The 21,623-nt window shown below is 41.3% G+C and overlaps 1 protein-coding gene across 1 annotated transcript in view; it reads left to right on the forward strand.

Annotated features, from left to right (window-relative positions):
* Positions 1 to 21,623, forward strand: part of IL1RAPL2 (interleukin 1 receptor accessory protein like 2) — a 2,001,777-nt gene that overhangs the window by 1,905,868 nt on the left and 74,286 nt on the right. The window contains exon 8 of the mRNA XM_069612724.1: positions 10,645 to 10,815. Coding sequence (XP_069468825.1) covers positions 10,645 to 10,815 — 171 coding nt within the window. The remainder of the gene's footprint in view (positions 1 to 10,644; positions 10,816 to 21,623) is intronic.

The raw sequence follows: 21,623 nt of genomic DNA on the forward strand, positions 1-21,623 counted from the left end.
CTCAATAGCTACTGGCACCCCTGCCAAGCAGCCTTTTGTAGAGATCAGCACCCTCTCCCCCTCAACATTTATTTTCTATAGGCTAACCTGGCAGGGGATAGCGCCTCGCCTATTCAGCCTTAATGGTGGCGCTGCCCCTCGCCAGCTGGGGAGGGGCAGCGTCACCATTAAGGCTGAAAGGGTGAGGCCGCTGGAAGCAGAGGCCTTTTCCTAAAGAATGAAACTCCCGCGAATCTGCGGGAGCTTCGGTATTTAGAAAGCAAGGCCTCTGCTTCCAGCGGCCTCACGTTGTCTCCATAATGGTGGCGCCGGCCCACGGGCATCCCTTGCTTAAAGGGATGCCTCGTAGGTGCGGCGCCACCATTATTTCGGAAAGGCATTTATTCCTGAAGCCTGAAGCTCTCGCACACGAGCGAGAGTTTCAGGCTGTAGAAAAACATGCCTTTTCGTGTGGTGGCCGGGGCTGCCAGGGGAGACTAGTGGGCACCGGCAGAGCCCCGCCTCAAAACGAAATTTTGGAGCCTGCCAGGGCCCAGCCCCGGCAGGCCCCGGCCCACTTAAAGCCCTGGATTTTACACCAGCATAGCTTATGGTCTGTTATAAATGATCTGTACACACATTCTCAATGGACTGAAAGAGAGTAGTGGTGTGGCGTCCTTTTGCCAAAAACACAGAATTCAAAGGTAGAAGTATCATTCTTGAAAGCTTGCAGTTTAATTGATTAAATGCCTTGCAAGTCATATGTGGCATAATGTGAATAAAATGCGTAAAAGCCTTGAATAAGGCGTTAACGCCTTCCGTTTATGCCGCACTACATATTGAACCATGTGTATGGTGGAGTGGAGGGGCTGATTGCAACTTGTGTTACCCCCTGCCTTCCTTCTTCTCCACCACACAAATGCTCTAGCACTTGTGCCGGCATAGATTTTCATGCTGGTGCATATGTTGGAGATGCCAAAGCCAGCAGATCCCTTAGGGATCTATTGTACATGCTGCCAGCCATGCTTGCATGGCAACAAGGAAAAGGTGCCCTAGGGAGAAATTTCGAGAAACAAACCAATAATAATATTTAGTGGCTATAGCAGATCATTCTGCACACAGTTGTACCAGATCAAGCAAGTTAAATACCTTTTATTAGTCAAATATACATAGCGAACACATACATGCTGAATAGAGAAAAGGTTTGAACATATTAGTAATCTATTTTGAAATGCAACAACACTGCAGGTATACAGGGAGACACAAACAAAAATGACTTAAAAAATTAAAGTGAAAACACAAAACACAATAAAGAAAATGCTATATATTACAAATTCAGGGTGCACTTGACCGAGGTTCACTCACTCCTCCTCCAAACTCTCTACCTCAAACATTCATCCTCATATAGACCACATGTATACCTCAACACTACATTAGTAGACACAAAGTGGTGAGAGATGTTCTGCAAAACACCTGCATATATAACACATCAAACACCGCTGGTATAAGTCCCAACTGGCGCCTTAGCTTGACAATTCTTTGAAGAAAACAAAACGAAGATTGCGCAACTCTTATCATTGCACACATCAGCAGACATATGGCATCGTCTGAAAATAAACGTGCATGTAGCAAACCGTAAAGAGCTGTTTTTTTCTACACACTGGTAGTGCAGATTGTGGCAGCTCACCTGTCCCCTTCCAGGTGTGTTTGCCTACAACTCCCATCATCTCCAGCCGGCCTAGTGAATTGTGAGAGATCCTGCGAGATGTAGGCAAAACATTTTGAGGTTGACAGGTTGCTATAAAAGTGACCCTCATATTCTAAATACATTTTGAGATTGTTGTAGTTATCATCACAAACCGATAATGGCACAATCTTACTAGTCTTTCCTTATTCCATGAATCTGTTTTGAAGCCTGCAGATATGATCGCAGGGCATTTGTTGAGTGAGGATTACATGTCTTTCTTTATAATACATGTATTGTATTTAGGACTCTGGAGCGATGTTTCATTTTATACTTTTGCACAGCAAGATACGACTCTGTACACTATGCCATGAAAATGTGCATATTTGGATACGTTTTATCTGTATGATCCAAATATTTTTGATATAATATTAACCAATATCCGTAAGGAACAATGTTATGTTATGCATGTTAAATGGTCCTGCAAACACTGAATGCTGGCAGGTTTAGCTTACCAAAATATATAACAAGAGCAATTGGCTTCAAAATTATTTTTGAAGCATTGCACCAGCAGTAGGCTATGAAGCTCATCTGCATAGGATGTGTTGTTTATATTGCGTTGCTGCGTTTTTCCCAAACTAAAGCTGACATGTCTGGGCTCATCTTGTGTTTCATTGGCATCTTCTGCTGAATCCCCAGTGTTAAAGCCTAGAATTAATTTCCTAGTATCTGTATTCGTCGCATGCTCCAGGCAGAGCAGTTTATTCATTAGTCTTTTTGGCTGTGCTTCTGTTGGCCTTAGTGTGGATTACACAACTTGAGACTTCTGCTCATTGAATTCATTTAATTAGCTTGAATTACTCATTATGAAGGTTATGTCTCGTCAACTAACTTTACATAGTGATTAAATGTTTTAATATCTACACGTGCTTCTTAAGTTTGGTAGAGCTTCTAGAGCTTACCGGACATCAGGTTTTAAAATTCTATATCACAAAATTAATTTTAGAATTACATAACATCACTATGGATTTTGGATGCCAGAACAGCTTTTTTCCTAGAAGAAATTGTGTAGAGCAGGGGCCTGAAACATTTCACTCTGGGAGTCATAGTCCAAAACATCTCTAGAGACAAATGTTGTGGACACAAAGCAGATCACTGCGGTCCGTGAGAAAGAGCCGTGCTAACAAGAGCACAATATAGAAGTTGATGAAGTGGAGTAGTGAGACAATATTAGTTGCATTGCCGCTTGTGCGTTATGAACGGATCATCATATTACGAGGTTACGTTTTAAGTACCTTTATGAGGAGGACATTAAGTACTGTTTCTAAGGAGAATTTGAATAGAGTGGATGATGTAGTTATAGTCGAGTTTAGCCCTGAAGAAGACCTGCGTTTTTAAAGGTCGAAACACGTGTTGGCAAAGCTGAGAACACTATAAACACTGATATATTGAACATTATGAAACAATATTATATTGTAATAAATATTGACATTGAGGATTTTAGATACTCCAATATGTATTTGTGATAGAGATTAATTAGTGGAATGCGCATTGGACAGCCCTTGAATACAATTGTTATGTGTCAGGCTTGAGTGGATTTAGAGCCGGTGGTCGTTAGTCCATGCAGAAAAACTACATGAACCATACATTAAACAATTGTGCTGTCTAAATATCCTAATAGATTAGTGAGCAGTTTGCGCAGAAGAGTATAAGTGCCCAAATGTCGAGGACCACTTATGTAGGAATACTAAGATAAGGGTTTCGTGATTTAAAAAAAAAGAAACAAGCATGCCTTCAGCCAGTCTGCAATGATTCCAGAGCAAGGATGTCACTTCTATTAGTGAGATAAAAGGTAAGGGATGTTTACCAAATCAAACCTGATGGATCAGGCATCAGCAAGGTGCACTGTAACTTCCTAACGTTACCTTGGTTCTGGAAGATTTGGCAAGTTTACGGCCATGTATTGGTGTCAAAACCGAAGTCATGGAACCCGATTATCATGGAGTTCATGTTAGCGGCCTGCATAACTAGCACGGAGGGACCTGTTGCATTTGCACTAATCTGCAAATCGATCAGCTAATTGCAAATGTATTCACACCTGTGTTTTTAGCAGTGCAAACTGAATGCATGCATGGTGTTTATTCATGGCTGGCAGCATTTACAGTGGATTCCTATGGAATCTGCCTTCTTTTAGAAGGTGTCAAAAGCAGGTAGTTTCCATAGGAATCGAACGCATGTGACGGCATGGAAATGTCATGCTGGTAAAAATGCATGTGCACTTGTGTGGCTGCGTGAATGGTGCCACTTGTGTGGCTGCGTGAATGGTGCAGTTGGGATGAAAATAGAACATTCTCTCCATGACCCTTCTCCGCCAATGCAAATCATTGAATAGATTCAAAAACATGCATATGTATCCGTGTGTTGTACCCATACTTTTTACTCTACTCCTCAATTATCACGACCTTCTAAATGTTTGCAACAGTGGCAAGAATTTAGCAAATGCCCTGAACCATAGCTTTCTGTCTCTGTAATTCTTAATAGAGAAAATAGGTTTCCTATATCTATATTTTAAAAGATGCTTTTGATGAATTGACATGGTTTAGCCTACCGTGCATGCCAGCATCATAGGCAATAACAAATAGGGCTTGCTCCAGAATGTGCTTGTACCGTATAACATAACATTTGGAACCAAGACTAAGACTAAGAACCCTGCTTTTTTATTTTCTTTCTGTTGATGCAATGAGAAAAACAATGTTGCCCCACTTTTCTAGTCTGAATAGTGTAACTTAGAAGCAAACTCTGTTCTTTTTCTGTCACAAAGCAAAATTAAAAATAAAAAAACCTAGTTTCATGTCTGCCTCACTGCAAACATCTTAATGTGACATGGATTGGGACAGAATATGCTTGCTACTTGATGGTGCTAAGTGCATTTGTTCAATGTTTAGTAATGGTGACAATGATAGAGGAATTAGCACCAACTGAACTAGGGATCAGCTGGTTACTCTGTAAGGTGTCATGTGACTTTCTGAGGTTTGCATAGGTTCTCATAACTTTGCCAACCTCAAGGCAATACTCTTACAAGGTGACAGGAGTGACAGGAGTGAGAGTCAGATTAAAAATACATAAAAATGACCAGAGGAAGAAAAAAAAAGACAGTACATATACAATGTAAACAATAACTGCAAGAATTAACAGAATTCAGAAAGACGTAGAATGACAACCCTTGTAGTGAAGTAACCGGACACTCTAAAGTTAAATTGTAGTTAAAGATAAAAAAAAGTTACTTTAAACAAAGCATATTTGCAAATAAGATGGTCAATAGTTCTCAAAGTTTCACATGTGCCTGTGCCCGAATTCACCAGGGTGGTCGTGACCATTGCCTTTGCCTGTACAGTACATTCTGCGGACTAGAGATGAGGAGTCCCGTTTTTGAGAGGTTTGAAATGTCTTCTGCTTACTTTCTAATTGTGACCATTGGCTCGATGGTCTGGCACTCATGCAGAAGTACTGTACACCACTCTCAGTACAAGGACTCGGCCATGATCACTTGGTGATTCCAGTAGGGAATGCTTCGTTTGGAGACATAAGGCCATAAGAAGTAATGTCTTGACCCAGGAAGTTTCCAGAGGTTCATTCGCTGCTGGATCGCGTTAACATTAGGGCGCTACAGAAAGGGGTACTTCCATAGTATTGTATTTACTTCATATATTGCGCAACTTGTCCATGGGCCTCAGTGCGCACAAACAGACCCAAAGTAAACCATAACAGTAAAAGCAGAAACCGTACCAGCGGTCGACAATCAGTTTCAGGTGCGAGGGCACGTCAAGAAAGTTGTTACAATTTGCCAGAAAAAAAGGGAGATTACTATTGCAGCACCCGATGATTACACAGTCTCTATCGGTTTGCGTACACCATCTGTCCAGCTTATTCCTGCGCAGGAACTTCAAATCAGAACTTCTGACAATCCCAGGTTCAGTTTTACCACAAAGCCAAGTTATCACCTTATTTTTAAGGGCCTCTTTGGGTTTCCGATCTGGAAGGTGGCATGACGTTTGTGATAAGAAGATTTCTAGGATCCTGTGCTCTATCTGAGGCTTATCACCAATATATGGCATTTCAGATCTACTGAGGCAAACAGTCCCAAAGGGGCCCATTTGTTTTTAATAGCGGTACTAATGGGCGCAGAAGAAAGTGGCAGGCCCAGAACTGTACCTACTGCAGATGATCTTCCATGGACATATCCAACTATAAGTGTACCAGTAGGGTTTGCTCCAATCAATCACTCTCCCATCGCGAACCCCTATCCCGTCAACTATGCATGATACTGTGAACAGTGTGAGAGGCTCTTACTTTGCTCCAATGAACGTACACACAGGCATGTCAAAAGTCTGGGAATCTGCAGCGTGCCCCCTGTATAGTACAGAAGACATGTCCTTGAAAAGAGGAGTCACTCTCCCCCTGATGTACTGCGATGTGTCCACACATTATTGAAATGTGGTATTCCACACTTTGATTGCATACCAAGTTGGCCAAATTGGTAAAGTTTGTTAAATTGCATTTTGCCACATTTGTTTTTACCTTTTTTCCCCTGCAAAGATAGATGAGTGCAGGGTTGGGGTTAGTTATATAGAAAGAGGATTGAGAGGGTGAGTGAAGGGGGTGTAGAGTCTCACCGGCACGTTTTGTAGAAAAATAAGTAAAAATAAATGTGTCAAAAAGTGATTCCAGCAGTCAAACTAACTTCTTAAATCCGGAAATGGATGGTGAATGGGGGACTAATGTTAAAGTATTCTGCAGACCTTCTAATTCCCCAGAAAAGGTAATCCCTAACTTGACCAAACAAAGTTGGATGGAAAAGGGCATGCCAGCGGATAAGTGGCCAGGGGAAAATGCCACCCATTAACCGCCTTGGAGCCATCACAGTAAATGTCCTGCTTTGTCTGATAGCGGGGTATTAGAAAGGAATGCCCCTTAAAGGATGGGTTTGCCCTCAAAGTAGGACACCTGGGTACAGCTCAGACGGTAGGAGCATTCGGCGTTACAATGTCTCTGTTGAATAAAATGGGGCTATGTTGAGTAAGAACAATAGAGCTTCAATGACAAGCTCCTTTCTGCAAGTGTAAGTCCCTTACCAAACCTTGAGAGACTGACAGCATAGTGGCGCAAAGAACAAGGGCGGTCTCAAGCTAGTGGATTCTGGACCCAAAGAAGGTATCCGAGGGATCCCCAATCCACCCTCACTGGGTCCCCATGCAAAGAAATGGAACAATCAGAGTCAGTCTCCTCAGAGGTATTGTGAGTAACAGACCCCCTAGCAAAGATGCAGTGTAAGCGTCAGTTTATGCACACTCCAAATCACGGGAAAGAAATGCTTTCTTCCCCTTAAGGGAATATGATCACTACTGCTGTCGTCGCTGTTTTTTAAAAAAAATTCTGGAGAGTAAACAGACACCAGGGAAGCTTGTCCTTGGGTTTAACTCTAGGCACAGGAATGTGGAACAAAGACAGATGCTTTGTTTCAGCTCTGTGATCTTGGGAAGTGAGAAGAGAATACCACTATGAACAAACTTCATAATCAAAGATGCACAGATGAAACAAAATTGCCATGGTCATGTCACAGTTTTTCTCAGTAGGGAATGCAACGGCACGCTCACCAAATATTTTTAACGCTATAAACATCTACACTGGACTTAACATGTTAATAGGATCGTGGTTGGCTGTAGGTGTGGAAACAGCCTGTGCTAGGCTCTGCTATTATCCAAGGCTAATAGATTGTTCTGGCATTGCAAGATCACAGGAGTTGTTGAGGTTTAGCCAGTACCCCTAGTTGTTAAGTAGAAAAGGAGGTTTGTTTCTCCTGGCTATCTTGCCTCAGTGGTTTGAAATAATCATTTTAACACTGTAGTTAATGTGATACAGGATTTGCTTTTATTAGTGATAGTGTTAAGCGTTAAGTGTTAAGTTAAGTATAAGCGTCATATACACTTTAAGGCAATTGTACGCCTTGTCTGTTAGCCGACACGTGTTTCGACCCAGAGGGTCTTTATCAAGGCTATGGGTGCTGTGCTGTTGACAGGCGAGGCTTCTGTTGGCCCTTGTTAGTGGCTGTAATCATCGGTCCTGGAGCCGCAACAGACCGTTGATTACAGCCACTAACAAGGGCCAACAGAAGCCTCGCCTGTGAGCAGGATAGCACCCATACTAGGACCAGGACCCCAAAGGGGGCTCACGAACTTTGACAATAGCCTTGACAAAGACCCTCTGGGTCGAAACACGTGTTGGCTGACAAACAAGGCGTACAATTGCCTTAAAGTGTATATGACGCTTATCAATGTAATGTGAGAAACAATCCAACACTATCACTAATAAAAGCGAATCCTGTATAGCATTAACTACAGTGTTAAAACGATTATTTCAAACATAATACATAGAAAAGTGCAGATAAAACCATATAGGAAAGTACATGTGACATGGAGATTGTACCCACAATTCAAGATCTTAGAGCATGGACCGAGGCATGGGTGGTGTTGGAGCAGAAGAGAATAAATAGCAAACAGAACCCTGATATTCAAGTCAGATTGACTTTCCAACATGGCAAGCAGAATTCAGAACTGTGCTTAGGTTGCAGGCAAGTCTCAGTTTCAATGGATTTCAGTAGAGTAATTTCTGGTGGTTCGTCACAATAAAACAACCCAACTGACATTTGCTGTGGTTAGAGCAGGGAAAGGTAGCACTTCTTGTTCTATCCTGCATTATTGGTGACCCGTTCTGACAGGGCATAACCTTTTCTTAATGAGCATCAGACCCACTTTGGAGGTGAATGCTGCCGGTGATGATTTGAAATGTTTACATGTCTTTGTTTGAATATCCGCTGATCCGATATTTGATCAGTTACTGCTGCCCAGCTGCTACTACTACAAGAATGTGCAGTGCCCCTGCCCAAGAGCGGCGTGAGATTCTGACAGTCTCGGGCCTCCCTCTCTTGCTGGGAGTGGGCTACTTTTATGCTTCCTTGTTGCCTCTCTTGGAAGATCTGGAAGCCATAGGAGATCTGGAGTTGACAAATTGAGAGCTATGTCTTACTTATTTATTTATTTATGAACATTTACAAAGCGCACAGCAGCCTAATGAGGTGTGCTGTGAGGATGGCAGAGGAAGAGAAAGCGTTACCAGCAGGGCAGGAGTACTGAGAAAGACTAGCGCATAGTAGAGGTACTAGGCCCTAAGGGGAGAGAGGAGGCAAACCCATTAGCCAGTGAAACCAGAGATGTTCCAGCAGACCGAGTCGGTCTAGGGACGGAGTAGGTAAGGTGGTGCAATCATTCTGAGGGGCAGGGAGGTTACGGCAGGTGTAGCGATGAACGTAGTGACCTGGGGATCATGACCGTACAGCAGGGAATTTACAGGAAGTTCACCCTATCCAATGTTGCCCCTTGACTCTTGGCGAGATGGACCCCTGGATTGACTGCTTTTTAAGGTAGCTGAAGGATAGCCTGAGGGTTTGCCAAAGCCACACCCTTCAGCGCTCCCATGCTAGGCATTCTACAGAGGTGGGTTCAGGAACACCAAATCCTACACTCTTAATACAGAAATCAGGGTAACCAAGTGTAGATTGGACCATGGCCAGAAACAGCCAAACCTTTGCTTTGTGCTCCTCGTATTATGAGGTGCGTCCTGTAATGTGTTGCGCCCACCTACCTGATTGACTTTAATTTATTGCTCCTGATTTTACCTGGATCCTTTGCCTGAGCCCCCGTAACATGAGGGGGGGGACTGTAATGTGTTGCGCCCACCTGATTAACTGTAATATGTTGCTCCTGGTCGCACCTGCATCCTTTGCTTTGAGCCACCATAACATGAGGGACGGCCGTTAATGTGTTGCATCCACCCGATTGACTGTAATATGTTGCTCATGATTTTACATGCACCCTTTGCTCTGAGCCCCCTGTAACATGAGGGGCGGCCTGTAATGTGTTGTGCCCACCTGAATGACTGTAATATGTTGCTCCTGGTCGCACCTGCATCCTTTGCTTTGAGCCCCCCGTAACATGAAGGCGGCCTGTGATGCGTTGCACCCACCTGATTGACTTTAATATGTTGCTCATGATTTAACCTGCACCCTTTGCTCTGAGCCCACCGTAACATGAGTTCGGCTTGCAATGTGTTGCACATACCTGATTGACTGTACCTAACCATGTACCCCACGCTAAGCACTTATGTAACCAAGTAAGCCTTCTGTAAGCCTTCTGTAACAGCACCACGATGCCTCAGGGCTGTTAAGCGCTTCATAAATTCAAATAAATAAATAAAATCAATAACATAAATAAACCTACCTAAAGACTCAGTAAGAAATACTTCTCTTTATTTCGCAATACAGCAAGAGTTCAACGCCTGTTTTGATAACTGTTTAGAACTGCATCTTTGTGTCAGCCTCTTTGTGCCTGTTATACTGCTGGTACATATCAAATTATTCTAAACTGTTTTATTGTTAAGAGAGTCTGCATGGTTGTCACACAGGTGTACTGGAGCCCAGTGTGAAAGGAGGCCTACATTCAACCCTATAGACACAATTCTCATGTAAATCAAATGCTGCTAATCAAGTTTGTACATTTAATATGAGTGTATGTAATCCTAGCTAATATATGACATATAATGCACACGTGAGCCTACTCTAACAGTGCAGGGGGTCTGCACTGGGTCGATTCTTTGGGGAAAAACAGCATTTTGGGGGGATGACAGGCAGAGCAGTCCATACAATGGAGTAAGAGCACATCATCAACATGTCTAAAGAGCACAAGCGGATGCAGGTGGAGTTGAAAGAAACACGTTCTAGATAATGTTCGATGGTTATTAATGTGTCATCACTACCCCAATGCAATGAACCGGAGCAGTTGAATGAAGGCTGCATCTCAATCTGCATGCTTCTGCTTGCTGTGATGGCTGTCCACCATAACACCCTATGTTTGCTTTTCCTTTCCAAGACAATAAGGAGTATGACGCCTACCTCTCCTACACCAAAGTGGATCCAGACTCCCTGGACTGTGAGAGTAAGGAAGAGGAGCAGTTTGCTCTGGAGATCCTGCCCAGTGTCCTGGAGAAGCACTATGGATATAAACTGTTCATTCCTGAAAGGGACCTGATGCCCAGCAATAGTAAGTACCCATCACTGCAAGAATAGTTCTGACACACTCCTGCATAACATTCCTAACACCATAACACAATCATTCACACGCACAATGATGTACTGTGTTATATATATATGTGTATATATATATATATATATATATATATATATATATATATATATATATATATATATATATGAATTGTGGTCATCAAGTCCTAGCTCATGTAATAATAGGGGGTGATATTACAGACACTTTGCAGACGTGTACGTGCAATTAACACTAGTGCAAAAATGGTGCTAGTGCACAAAGCATATTCTGTAAATGCTTTTTTCACACAGGGTACATTCCGCACTAATGCAAAATATGTTCCTGGTGCAAAAGTTATTTTGTTTTTTCAATGCAAATTTTCACCAAAATGGACTGCGCAGATGTGCAAACATGCATTGAAATAATGTATGTTTGGACAACTTGTCCTACATGTTTTCAAAGTCGCATTACATATATCTAACTGTTGCACCATCGTGTGCTATGAGTGGCAATTAAAAAGCAGAGATTAACTCTGAATTCGGTATTTTTTGACACATTCCAAGAGCAACATGAGCCATACTTCCTGCCTGCCCGTCTGGGGCCTCATCACAGAACTCTGGTGCAAGTGCCGCATTCTATTGTATTAACATTAGGGCATAAAACGCTCCATTGAGAAAGAGATTCTTAATACATTTTTTACACTAGAGCAAAGTGTGGCCAGGCGCTAATACGGAACATTATAAGCACACCTGCAAAATGAATAGTGGTGGAAAAATGCACAGAAGACCTGTGGGCCTGATTCACAAAGTAGGTTTTATTTTGCAGGGGTCATTCCCATTGAAAAACACTGTGGGAATCAGGCCCCATGTTCTTTGCACTTGGGCAGTGTTTGCCGGAGTGTTAATACTGTTCTAGATTCCACTTGCACTGGTGCAAAGATTCCGTGATATGGCCCCAGAATGGCGGACGAACAATCCTGGGAAGTGAGTGGAGAAGGAAGGGCGTCAAAACTTGCACAGCGCATCGATTCTAAATATATCCCTGTAAACACTCAGATGATCTTACAAAATGTCAAACTCACAACAAGATGCCACAACAGCAAGTGTGAATAATGAGTTGACACTTAACGCTGCAGGGCTTTTTTTGTCGCTCATAGATTATTTAGAAGAGTGTATATCTCGTTATCTATTTGTGATTTTTGTATTGTTATAATAATTGAACGATTCATTAGTAGGTATGTTGGAACCAAATTGAGAAAAGCCCGAGGCACCACCATTTCAGGGGTCAGTAGTGCAAACATCTGGAACATTTTGGAAGATCCGCTTCCAAAATATGCAAGGCTTGCATGGGCCTTCTAAAGGCGGTCGGGCCACCTTCCTCTGCAGGGCCTAAAACATGCCCACTGCAGTGCCTGGTTTCAAAACCTTTCCCACTGGCCCTTTTCTGAAAACAACAAGAATAGCATGTATATGTGCTGGCATGTATGTGATAGGTAGGTCACGCACTTCTACCTGAAGAGCCATACAGAGGGCAATCATGCAGAGAACAGAGGTAGTGGACCTCATTATGACTCTGGTGGTATTTGTGTCAGTAAAACCGGAACGGCTGCCGCCACAGTCATTTTTTTCCGGTGCCCTGTAATGGGCAATTACCGGGGCATTACAGCCCTGGTGGACCCGGTTATTGCCCATGCATCGGAAAATATGAGTCCCCATTCCCATTTGACTCCCATTGGACTAAATGGGAGTGGGGAGGCCGGGTGCATCAGCACCATTCAGGAATGGTGCCGGTGCATCCGACATGGTCTGCTCGCGGGTGCCAGTCCGCCCACCAGGTCAGACCTGGCGGGCGGTAAGACACTCGCGAGCAGAACTCGTAGTTTGCCGGTCCGGTAACAGCCGTACCGGCAAGCTTACCGGTACTGTTGTTACAGGACTGGCAACCTTCTAATGATGCCTCTTTGCAGAGTATCTTCACAAATCAGCATTGACCGTGTCCGTGAGGGAAATCCGGGTAGTGAAAGGGGTAGAACAAGACATATGGTGTCAAAGACATATTTATTACTATTATTATTAGTAGTAGTAGTAAGATTATTATCATTATTATTATTATTATTATTATTATTATTATTATTATTATTATTATTATTATTATTATTATATTTATTGAGTGCAGACCTAACTTTGGAAATCAGTAGAACACTTTACAATCATAAGGGGAAGACCATGGTGAGAAAAACAGAATAACAAGGGAACAGGGAGCTAACAGGGTAGGGGAGGGCGGGCAGTTTGTTAGCAACATATCCACAAGCAATCCAGAGAGGAACCAGTTGGGAGCAGATCACCCCAGGTAGGGTGGGGAGTGGAGGGTGTGTGAACCTAGCTACTAGGGAGGAGTAGTTCATTGTAGAGGACGGTGGGGCCAGTCTGATGTTGATGAGGAGGTGGTTCCGGAGTCTTGGGGCATAGACAGAGAAGAGGGCCTGTATACTGATCATTTTTTTACTGCATCAACAGAGTTCAAGTATGCACATATCCTTTCTTCTGGTGGTTCGTAGGCTTCCGGAGATGCTGAGTGTCTCAGTGAGTTAGCTTGGGGACTTTAGGGGGACAACCTTGTAAAAGATACAGCAGGATTTGAAGATGATGCAGGCTTGCATCCAGAGCATAAATAAGGTGTTCATTAAGGCAGACGACCAGTATGCACATAGGTACAAGTTTACAATGTAAATATAAACATGGCTGATTTACATGAGGCCATGACAGGCATTGCGGTTGGAGGGAAGGTAGCACGTGCATCTGGGGAGCCCCTTCCTTGGTGAGCAGGTGGAGCTTAAGCCTGTGTTTGAATAGTTCCAGTGTCGATGTTGCTTTGATGCCAGGAGGAAGAGAATTAATTCCAGTGAAGGAGAACCAGTAGAGATTAGAAAAGGAGTGTAAGTGGGAGATGGGGTAGTGGACCGAGGGATTGCATAGAGTATTGGGACAGATGTCATGAGAAGTGCCAGTGGAGAGACATGCAGTTAGTGCAGTAGAAAATGTGAAGGGTAAGTGTCACAATGTTAAGTACATTTTGCAAGAGGTGAAGGCCCAGGACCAGGTTGAAGCAGTAGTCTAGTTTGCTGAGGACCAAGGTGGAGATTAGATGGAAGCTTTGCCCCAGTGGCTTCTCAGCCAAGCGCATACACCAAATATCTAAACTCAGTTTCCTCTCATAAGTAGCAAGATTACTATTGCAACAACTGAATCCAGCCGCCTATGAATGATTTAGCACCAGGTTCCCCATGAATATGCATTGCACTATGGCTGAGAACAGTGCCCCATTCTGTCCACTCTCGAGGTCTGAGGCAAGTGGCTCTTTGCACCTACCCAGAGGCCGGCTATCGTAGGCCAACTGAAGCGCCATAGCAATGCATTTAGAGGTGTTCAGTCATAATCCCAAAGATGGAAGTTTAAGATTAGAAATGTATCAGATAATTGAGTGAGGTATGGGTGGATCCGGTGTTTAATAGATTTCTGCTTGACACCATGATAGTAGTGCCTGTGATGAAGTGGTTGAGTTTCAGCTTGGTGTTGCAGGTGACTCTAAGTTGCAGGATTCTGATGACGGAGTGAAGAGGTCTGGGGGAAAGGTGACCATGGTGGGAGAGTGTGGTTAGTCCTGAAAGTTAATAGGAATATGTCTTCCTTCTTGGAAGAGTTTAGCATCAGGCAGCATAGATCCATCCAGTGCCAGTGTCAGAGAGGCATCTGGTCATGCTTTCTAAGACATTGTGGTTGAAGGAAGGAAAGGGAGAATTATCTGGGAATTGTCTATAAAGAGATGGCAGTGGAAGCCAAAATACAAGATGAATTGGCAAAGAAAAGATCTGCATGGGATGAAGAGGAGTAAGCCCAATACTGAGCCTTTAAAATAAAACTATATGTTTCCAGATCAAACACCTGCTTTTTTTAGAAATAGAAAAAGAACTTTGTCATTTTCTAGGACCATACTGGACAATGGAATAAAGGGGAAGTCTCTGCAAGTGTATGTCTATCAGTGGAGGGATTTTCAGTGCTTCTCTGGAGTTAGGGGTAAAGAGGAGATTGTGCTGGTTGGACAGTCCTTGGTGTGCACACCCGCTAATGTACTTTTTTCATGTATCAGTTAATTATAGTGCATTGTCAGATTGCTGTGCAATGTTTGTTTGGAGACACCAATCAAGCACAGGGAAAGAAGGAAAAATACTTATACTTTGCCTAATTCTACTAACTTAAAGGAAAGTAATGGTCTGTTGTAAATGCCACCTTTTCTGATTGGCTGCACTGGAAGGAGATGTGTCAGAATTTGGATATCAACTTGCCTTTTTCATCTTTTTTGAAAAGATTCAGTTTTTCACATGATGCCCCACTCAGAAAATGCCAGTGAGGAAGGTTCACCCACATATGTTTTCCTTCTAGTCTCTCACGTGCAGTAACAGCACATACTCCAGTCCATGGCTCTGGGGATCCCCCAGATGCAATAGAGGTTGAAGGATGTGACTCTTGGGTTGTCTATTTTCGAGATCATATTTAAACATACCAAAAGCATATTTTGACAGCAGCTGTCAGGTCTGCCCACTCATATTATTCTGGCCAGGTAACTCCCAGAGCTGTTTTCATAGTAATTTTCACTTCTGGCCTAGCCCACATGACAAGGATCAATTCAGTGGGGAAGCTGCAGGTCTATATTGCCGCTGGTCATTGAAAGTCTGTGACACCACCCACCTGTGTTTTCTTGAGGGCCTAGGGTTTCTAATGTAGATTAGCGGCAGCACACAATCACTAGACTGGGAAGTCTTGTTAAAATGCTGGAATGGGGTAGTCTAATGTAGAGGTCTCTCTCAACTGCTCACCTTCCTCTTCCTGATATTTCTTTGTTGGGCTAAATGATGTAGTGTATGGTTTTGCAACCTCTGTTGACAGTACACCCAAACAATATCCAAAGGATGTTAAGGAGGAGCATTGCTCATTTGCAAGTGGAGTTCGGCATCCCTGTGCACACCTGTGCATGCATGAGACCACTATGCAGAATAAGGTCTCGGAAGCCAATTACTGATCCTTCCTTCCCCACTGAAAAATTAATTGATTGTAATCTTGGGAAGTGTGAGCACATTTCATCTTCCCTTATTGTTGCATTAGATGCCTTGAAAGACGAAAGATTGTGTGCGCCTCTCTATTGCAAAAATGTGTTGGATCAGAAGATGGACGCACATTTTTGTTCCCCCGAGTTTCCTGAGGTTAGAAATGTCGAGCAGATGCTGGAGTGGTCCATTCTTGTTATAAACACTAGGTGATAATGCAAATTGATTGACATAATGGTCAATAGTGTACATCCTGCGTTTAGTTAAAAAATAAATCATCATTCAATATCTGGACATAGTGACCCAACTATAGTGTATGTGTGTCTGCGGACTTCTCGTTGTAGGTGTTCGATGAATGTCCATACCTGTGTATTTGCCGAACATCAATTTGGAAAAATGTATACGGGTCTGAATCTGCATACGGTCCTGCAAGATTTGGTGTACAGATGATGAGATGTTACTGATGTGTAGGTGCTTTCATGTACAGTAGCTGTATTTCGGTGCTTCAGTGTGTGTAGGTTGTGTATGTATATGTGTGTATCTCTATTTGTGTGTAGGTGCTTTGTTCATGTATGTTGCATAGTTTATATTTATTTATTTATTAGATGACGGTGTGGAACGTGCATGATTCTACATGATAGGGATTAATGTATGCATATGCCACAGGGCTCTTTCAGGCACACTCTCACACACACAAAGGCAAGCAACACACGTGTACACTCAGATTGGGTGCAGGGACTTAAGTCTGCCTGAGTGAGTCAGTAGTGTGGGTATTTGGATGTAAGCCAGCTGGAAAGTTTAACTCAGTACAAACGTGGATACCAAATCAATCAGATCCCTGTGAAATATGTTGGGAGTTGTAACTGCAGAACATTATCAGGCAACATTGATTGCTCTCTTTCTACCTCAAATACACATTAACCACATTAGCTCATCCATTCAGTCACTCAAACACTTACAGCCAAGGTATGCACACCTATGGCCAAACTCATATACTTTCATTCTCATTCCTTAGGTAATACAGGCAGTGGTGAGTGAGGGAACTGGTGAACAAGTCAGTGGGTGACCGAGTGAGTATATGGTTAGCGGTGTGGGTGTTTATTTAAACTGATTGGTGAGCATAATTGGGTTTGTGAGTGAGTGAGTGGATGACAAAATACATTGGCAAGGTGGTAGGTAGATGGATTAGTGAATGGGTAGGTAGGTGGGGTGGTAAAGTAATGGGTGTAGTGGGTAGGTGCGTACGATAATTATAAATTGGAGATTGGTGTGAGTGACTGTGTGAATGTGGAGATGCTTTCTTTCTTTCTTTCTTTCTTTCTTTCTTTCTTTGTTTCTTTCTTTGTTTCTTGCTTTCTTTCTCTCTCTTTTTCTTTCTTTCTTTCTTTCTTTCTCTTCTTTCTTTCTTTCTTTCTTCCTTTCTTTCTTTCTTTCTTTCTTTCTTTCTTTCTTTCTTTCTTTCTTTCTTTCTTTCTTTCTTTCTTTTTTTCCTTCTGTCTTTCTCTCTTTCTTCATCCCTTCCTTCCACCATTCCTTCCTTCACTACCTTGCTCCTTTATTTCTTTCTTTCTGTTCTCTAATTTTTTTCTCTCTATTCTCTTCTTTCTTTCTGTAACTTCCCAGATGTTACCTAGTTTTTAAATTGGAAAATATGGGGATTGGGTTGATTTACCTTTTTAGATGTAAATTCTGGTTTGTGGAAAACCAGCTAACAACCCAGTCATCCAGACATCATAGTGCCTACAAATCCTCCATTCAGGTGGCTGTTTGGAATCAATCACCAAGCACCACTTGGTCATCCCTGTATGGTGCTGTTCTGGCTACCCTCTCTCAATAGGTCTCATGGACTGGTCTGGCATCTGCTAAATGTCTGTTTTCTTGCTCTGCAATCTCCAGTGTGTTCCCCTCATGTCTCCTCCTTACACAATATGACATAATCCACCCTTCAGTCCTATGGGCATCACATTGTATTTGCCCTAACCCACCCTTGGTTTTTCAAAGAGGAGTGGTTTCTTTTCCACATTTCCAAAAAGGTGGGAGGGATGATTGCTCTTTGTGAAGAAAAGCAAATTTTGTTTGCATGCTCTAATTTCTGTTTAATCTATGCTACCTTGCCAAAAGCTATATTCTTTGTTTCTACATGCTGAGGGAAATATTTTTATATGTTATATGATTACATTCTGATATTCATTGATGATTTTCCATGTGTTCGCCATTTATGGGCAATTTCTAAGTTGACAACATAGAATTCTGTGTCAAGATTCTGATAGAGGTTACTTTTAATGACAACATATCAACGCGCAGATTAATTGGAGGTTGCCTGTCAATGCAAGGCTTAGATTTGTTTTAACACATTTTAATTGAGATTTATGTTCATGTAAAGGCTTTGGTATTTCTTTACTGTGTAATTTTAGTAGTTCCCCCACAAGAGGTCAAAGACAATGCAGCGTCTAATTATCCCTGTCTCCATGTTTTCCTATATAAAGATATTTTTCATAAGCTGTGCATACTTTCATATACCTTAAACCTTGACTAATCCAAGGAAGATGGGTGGTACAATGTATCTAAATGCCAGTGACCCCATCTGCTGTTCTAAAGCCTGTGCTGCATACAATCACGTAGCATCTCAAGTTGGCCTCAAACGCTTCTGGTCTGGCCAAACAGAACTTAAAATGCAATCTGATTATGTTCTTTCATTCCATCTCCTTTAGGTTTCATTTTTTGTTTTCATTTAACAGGGCAGACCTGTCCTTTCAATGTACATCACACAGCAAAACAAACTACAATAGCATTTTCGTTCCTATTCTTAAATTACAAACAACATAGATTCAAATTTAATTACACAACAGAATAAAGCAGCACAATATGTATTAATTCTCACATTGAGTGGAATGCAACTTTGCTGTAATGATATCATCATTACATATGTTACTTGAATTGGAAGGACACCAAAAGAAATCTTACGATCAGCTCTTAAATAAATGGCTTGTGTTATTCCCTTCAAAATAACTACATTAGTTATGAGTCTCCCTTTCACATGTAGCATGGTTCATTTCTGGAAGTCAGTTCAGTTCAACATTACAGTTATCTGCTCCACAACACATATTCAAGATGGGCATTGATGGATATACATTTCTGATACACTTTCTGTGGGTTACACAATGGCTGAAAGAAAATATATCACTGTACATTGGTATTATGAAGTCTGGCTTAGAAAATACATTAGTTCAACAGTCATTTTCCTAAATGTGGGCATGCTCCACAATCTGACTGCTTTCCCTTTTTAATGTAACAGCAAGCAAGAGGCTGAAATCCCTTAAATGCATCAAAGACAGTACATCTTATTTCACTTGCTCGGGAGCAGGGCCTTTCTTTTTTTATTCATTGTATGCCTAATTATTTTCTATAACATGCCTGGCAATAATCTAAGCAGCAAAATGTATATGCAATTCATTTGCTCCATTATATTTGCACAAGGGCAACATTTCGATGATCTGGCCCCATGGTGCCTGTTTACAGAAATATTGCATCAGTGCAAGTGCAGTATTACAAAATATAAGCATTAGAGCACAATTATCCTAGAACACAAATCATATTTTTGAGTGTTTTTTGAAGCAGGGAAATGTTTTCCCTACGGCTAACACCAAGCAATATTAAGAGTAGGTCAAAGTTTTCCTTGATGCCAAAATGCTTTGAAATAATGTTTATTGCACAGTGGCATTTTTCTCTAGTGCTAACACTGTGGAAATTTGCACTTCTATCAGTTCAGAGTTTCTGTATTATTGCCCCTGATCTTCAGAAACTCCTTGAAAATCTGCTGTTCTTTATCATTCCTTTACTGGACTTTGGCTTCCAATTTCATTTTGTACCCGGGGGGTGCCAAGTTTCTATGAAAAACCATAAACATATATCCTGAAGCATGTTTTCAGGTAGATAAACATTAGTTACAGACCAGACACATTAGTGAATGAACCACATTGCACTTAATATTTGGGGCATAAGAGTGCCCTTCCACTCATATTTAAAACAGATAAAACATTTCTTTTTTTTCTTTACATCAATATAAGAGGTAGTGATATTCAATCACGAACATTTTACAAACTTAATTAGATAATATTTCATATCTAACATAATACAGTTTCGACAAATACATCATAGAAATCTGAGTTTCACATATATTATGCATAATAGCATTTTAACAGATTTCTTACAAATAAGTTACATTTTGAGACTATTTTCGAAAGTATCTCTCAAGTAAAGATCTATCTTCTTAACCTACTGTCTTAAGGCAAACGCATAACACTTACTTTGGTTAGGTGAACTTCATAATGGTCAAATCCTGTCAAAAAACAAGGTCATAACTTCAAGAAAGGTTGTAAGTATAGTACAGTAGAATGACATGCTTTGATTGCCTGTTAGATGATAGCTTCATTATTTTATCAAATTGAGTTTTGTCTGCTAAAGTTTACCTTCAGGGTCTTATGGTAAGTATCATAATTCTTCTAAATATTGATCTTGCTGTTCATGTTCATTTGGCTTATGCCAGTAATTGGATGAGACTTCAGTTCTGTTGCATGTTTATACTCATAATTCTAGTAACTATTAATGGTGGTGTTTTACCAGTATAGATCTCCAATCTATAAATAAATGTATACAACTAATCGTAAAATAAAATGTCAACTAGCTACAGTCAACCATTAAACAAACTATATATTTGAAAGTTTTGTTTTAGACATACTTTGGACTACAAGCTGCTTTGCATAATCAATAATGATAGGAAACTCAGATGGAAGCCAGACCTGAGTAAGTCTTAGGCCATTGGCTTGTGCTGCTGTGATGAACAAAATACAGTTCACGTGTTAAACATCAATCAGCAATTCTGGGGCCTTGATTGCCTGTGAGATCCTGCTGATTGCAGTTATACAATTACAAAAGGTTGGAACAGACCCTATCCCCTATATAAAGGATCAAAACGTATTTAGTTTATTAAACCTTTACAAAAAACATGTAGAACAAATAACATTATACATTAACATACAAAGGAGAATGAGGAGCAATTTCACTGTTGTTACAATATATAAAATTTGATAAATGCTCTTATTCATATTCATATTCGAATAATTTCTGAAAAGTAACATTCAATTAAATCTGAAACAATCAATAAATACACAACTAGATTTACAAAAAAAAAACAAAATAAAGAATACCAATAAATAAAACACATTGGACCGTTTCCTAACCCAGAATAAAGCTCCAGCAAATCACATCATTCTCCGTATTTAACATATGTAGAAAAGAGAGGAATTAGGCCCAACAGCACTCAAAACCTTCAAAATCTAGGTCTACTAGGATGGAGCACATATCTGGCATTCAAGCTAAGTTGCATTCATTTTACATGAAATACAGAACTCTCAACTTTAAAGACATAGAATCACCATGTAACCTAAAAAGCCAGGCCTGATCTCTTAAAACGCGTTGTGTGGAATAACGATTCAACCACCTCAATATTCTGACAGAATCTACAGCAGCCATTCTCGCCAACTAATTAGTTCCTACTGATTAATCTTTCCTTTGTTCTTATTACATTAAAGCAGAAACATATTATATTTTTTCTCACCCCCCGATTTGGATACTTTGTCAAATATTGTTCCATGTCAGGGAGCCATTTCTGTGGAGAAATTACTTGAGAATATAATTTAAACCC

This window comes from Ambystoma mexicanum, chromosome 5p, assembly GCF_040938575.1.
Source record: "Ambystoma mexicanum isolate Mex_15411 chromosome 5p, UKY_AmexF1_1, whole genome shotgun sequence".
Lineage (NCBI taxonomy): Eukaryota > Metazoa > Chordata > Amphibia > Caudata > Ambystomatidae > Ambystoma > Ambystoma mexicanum.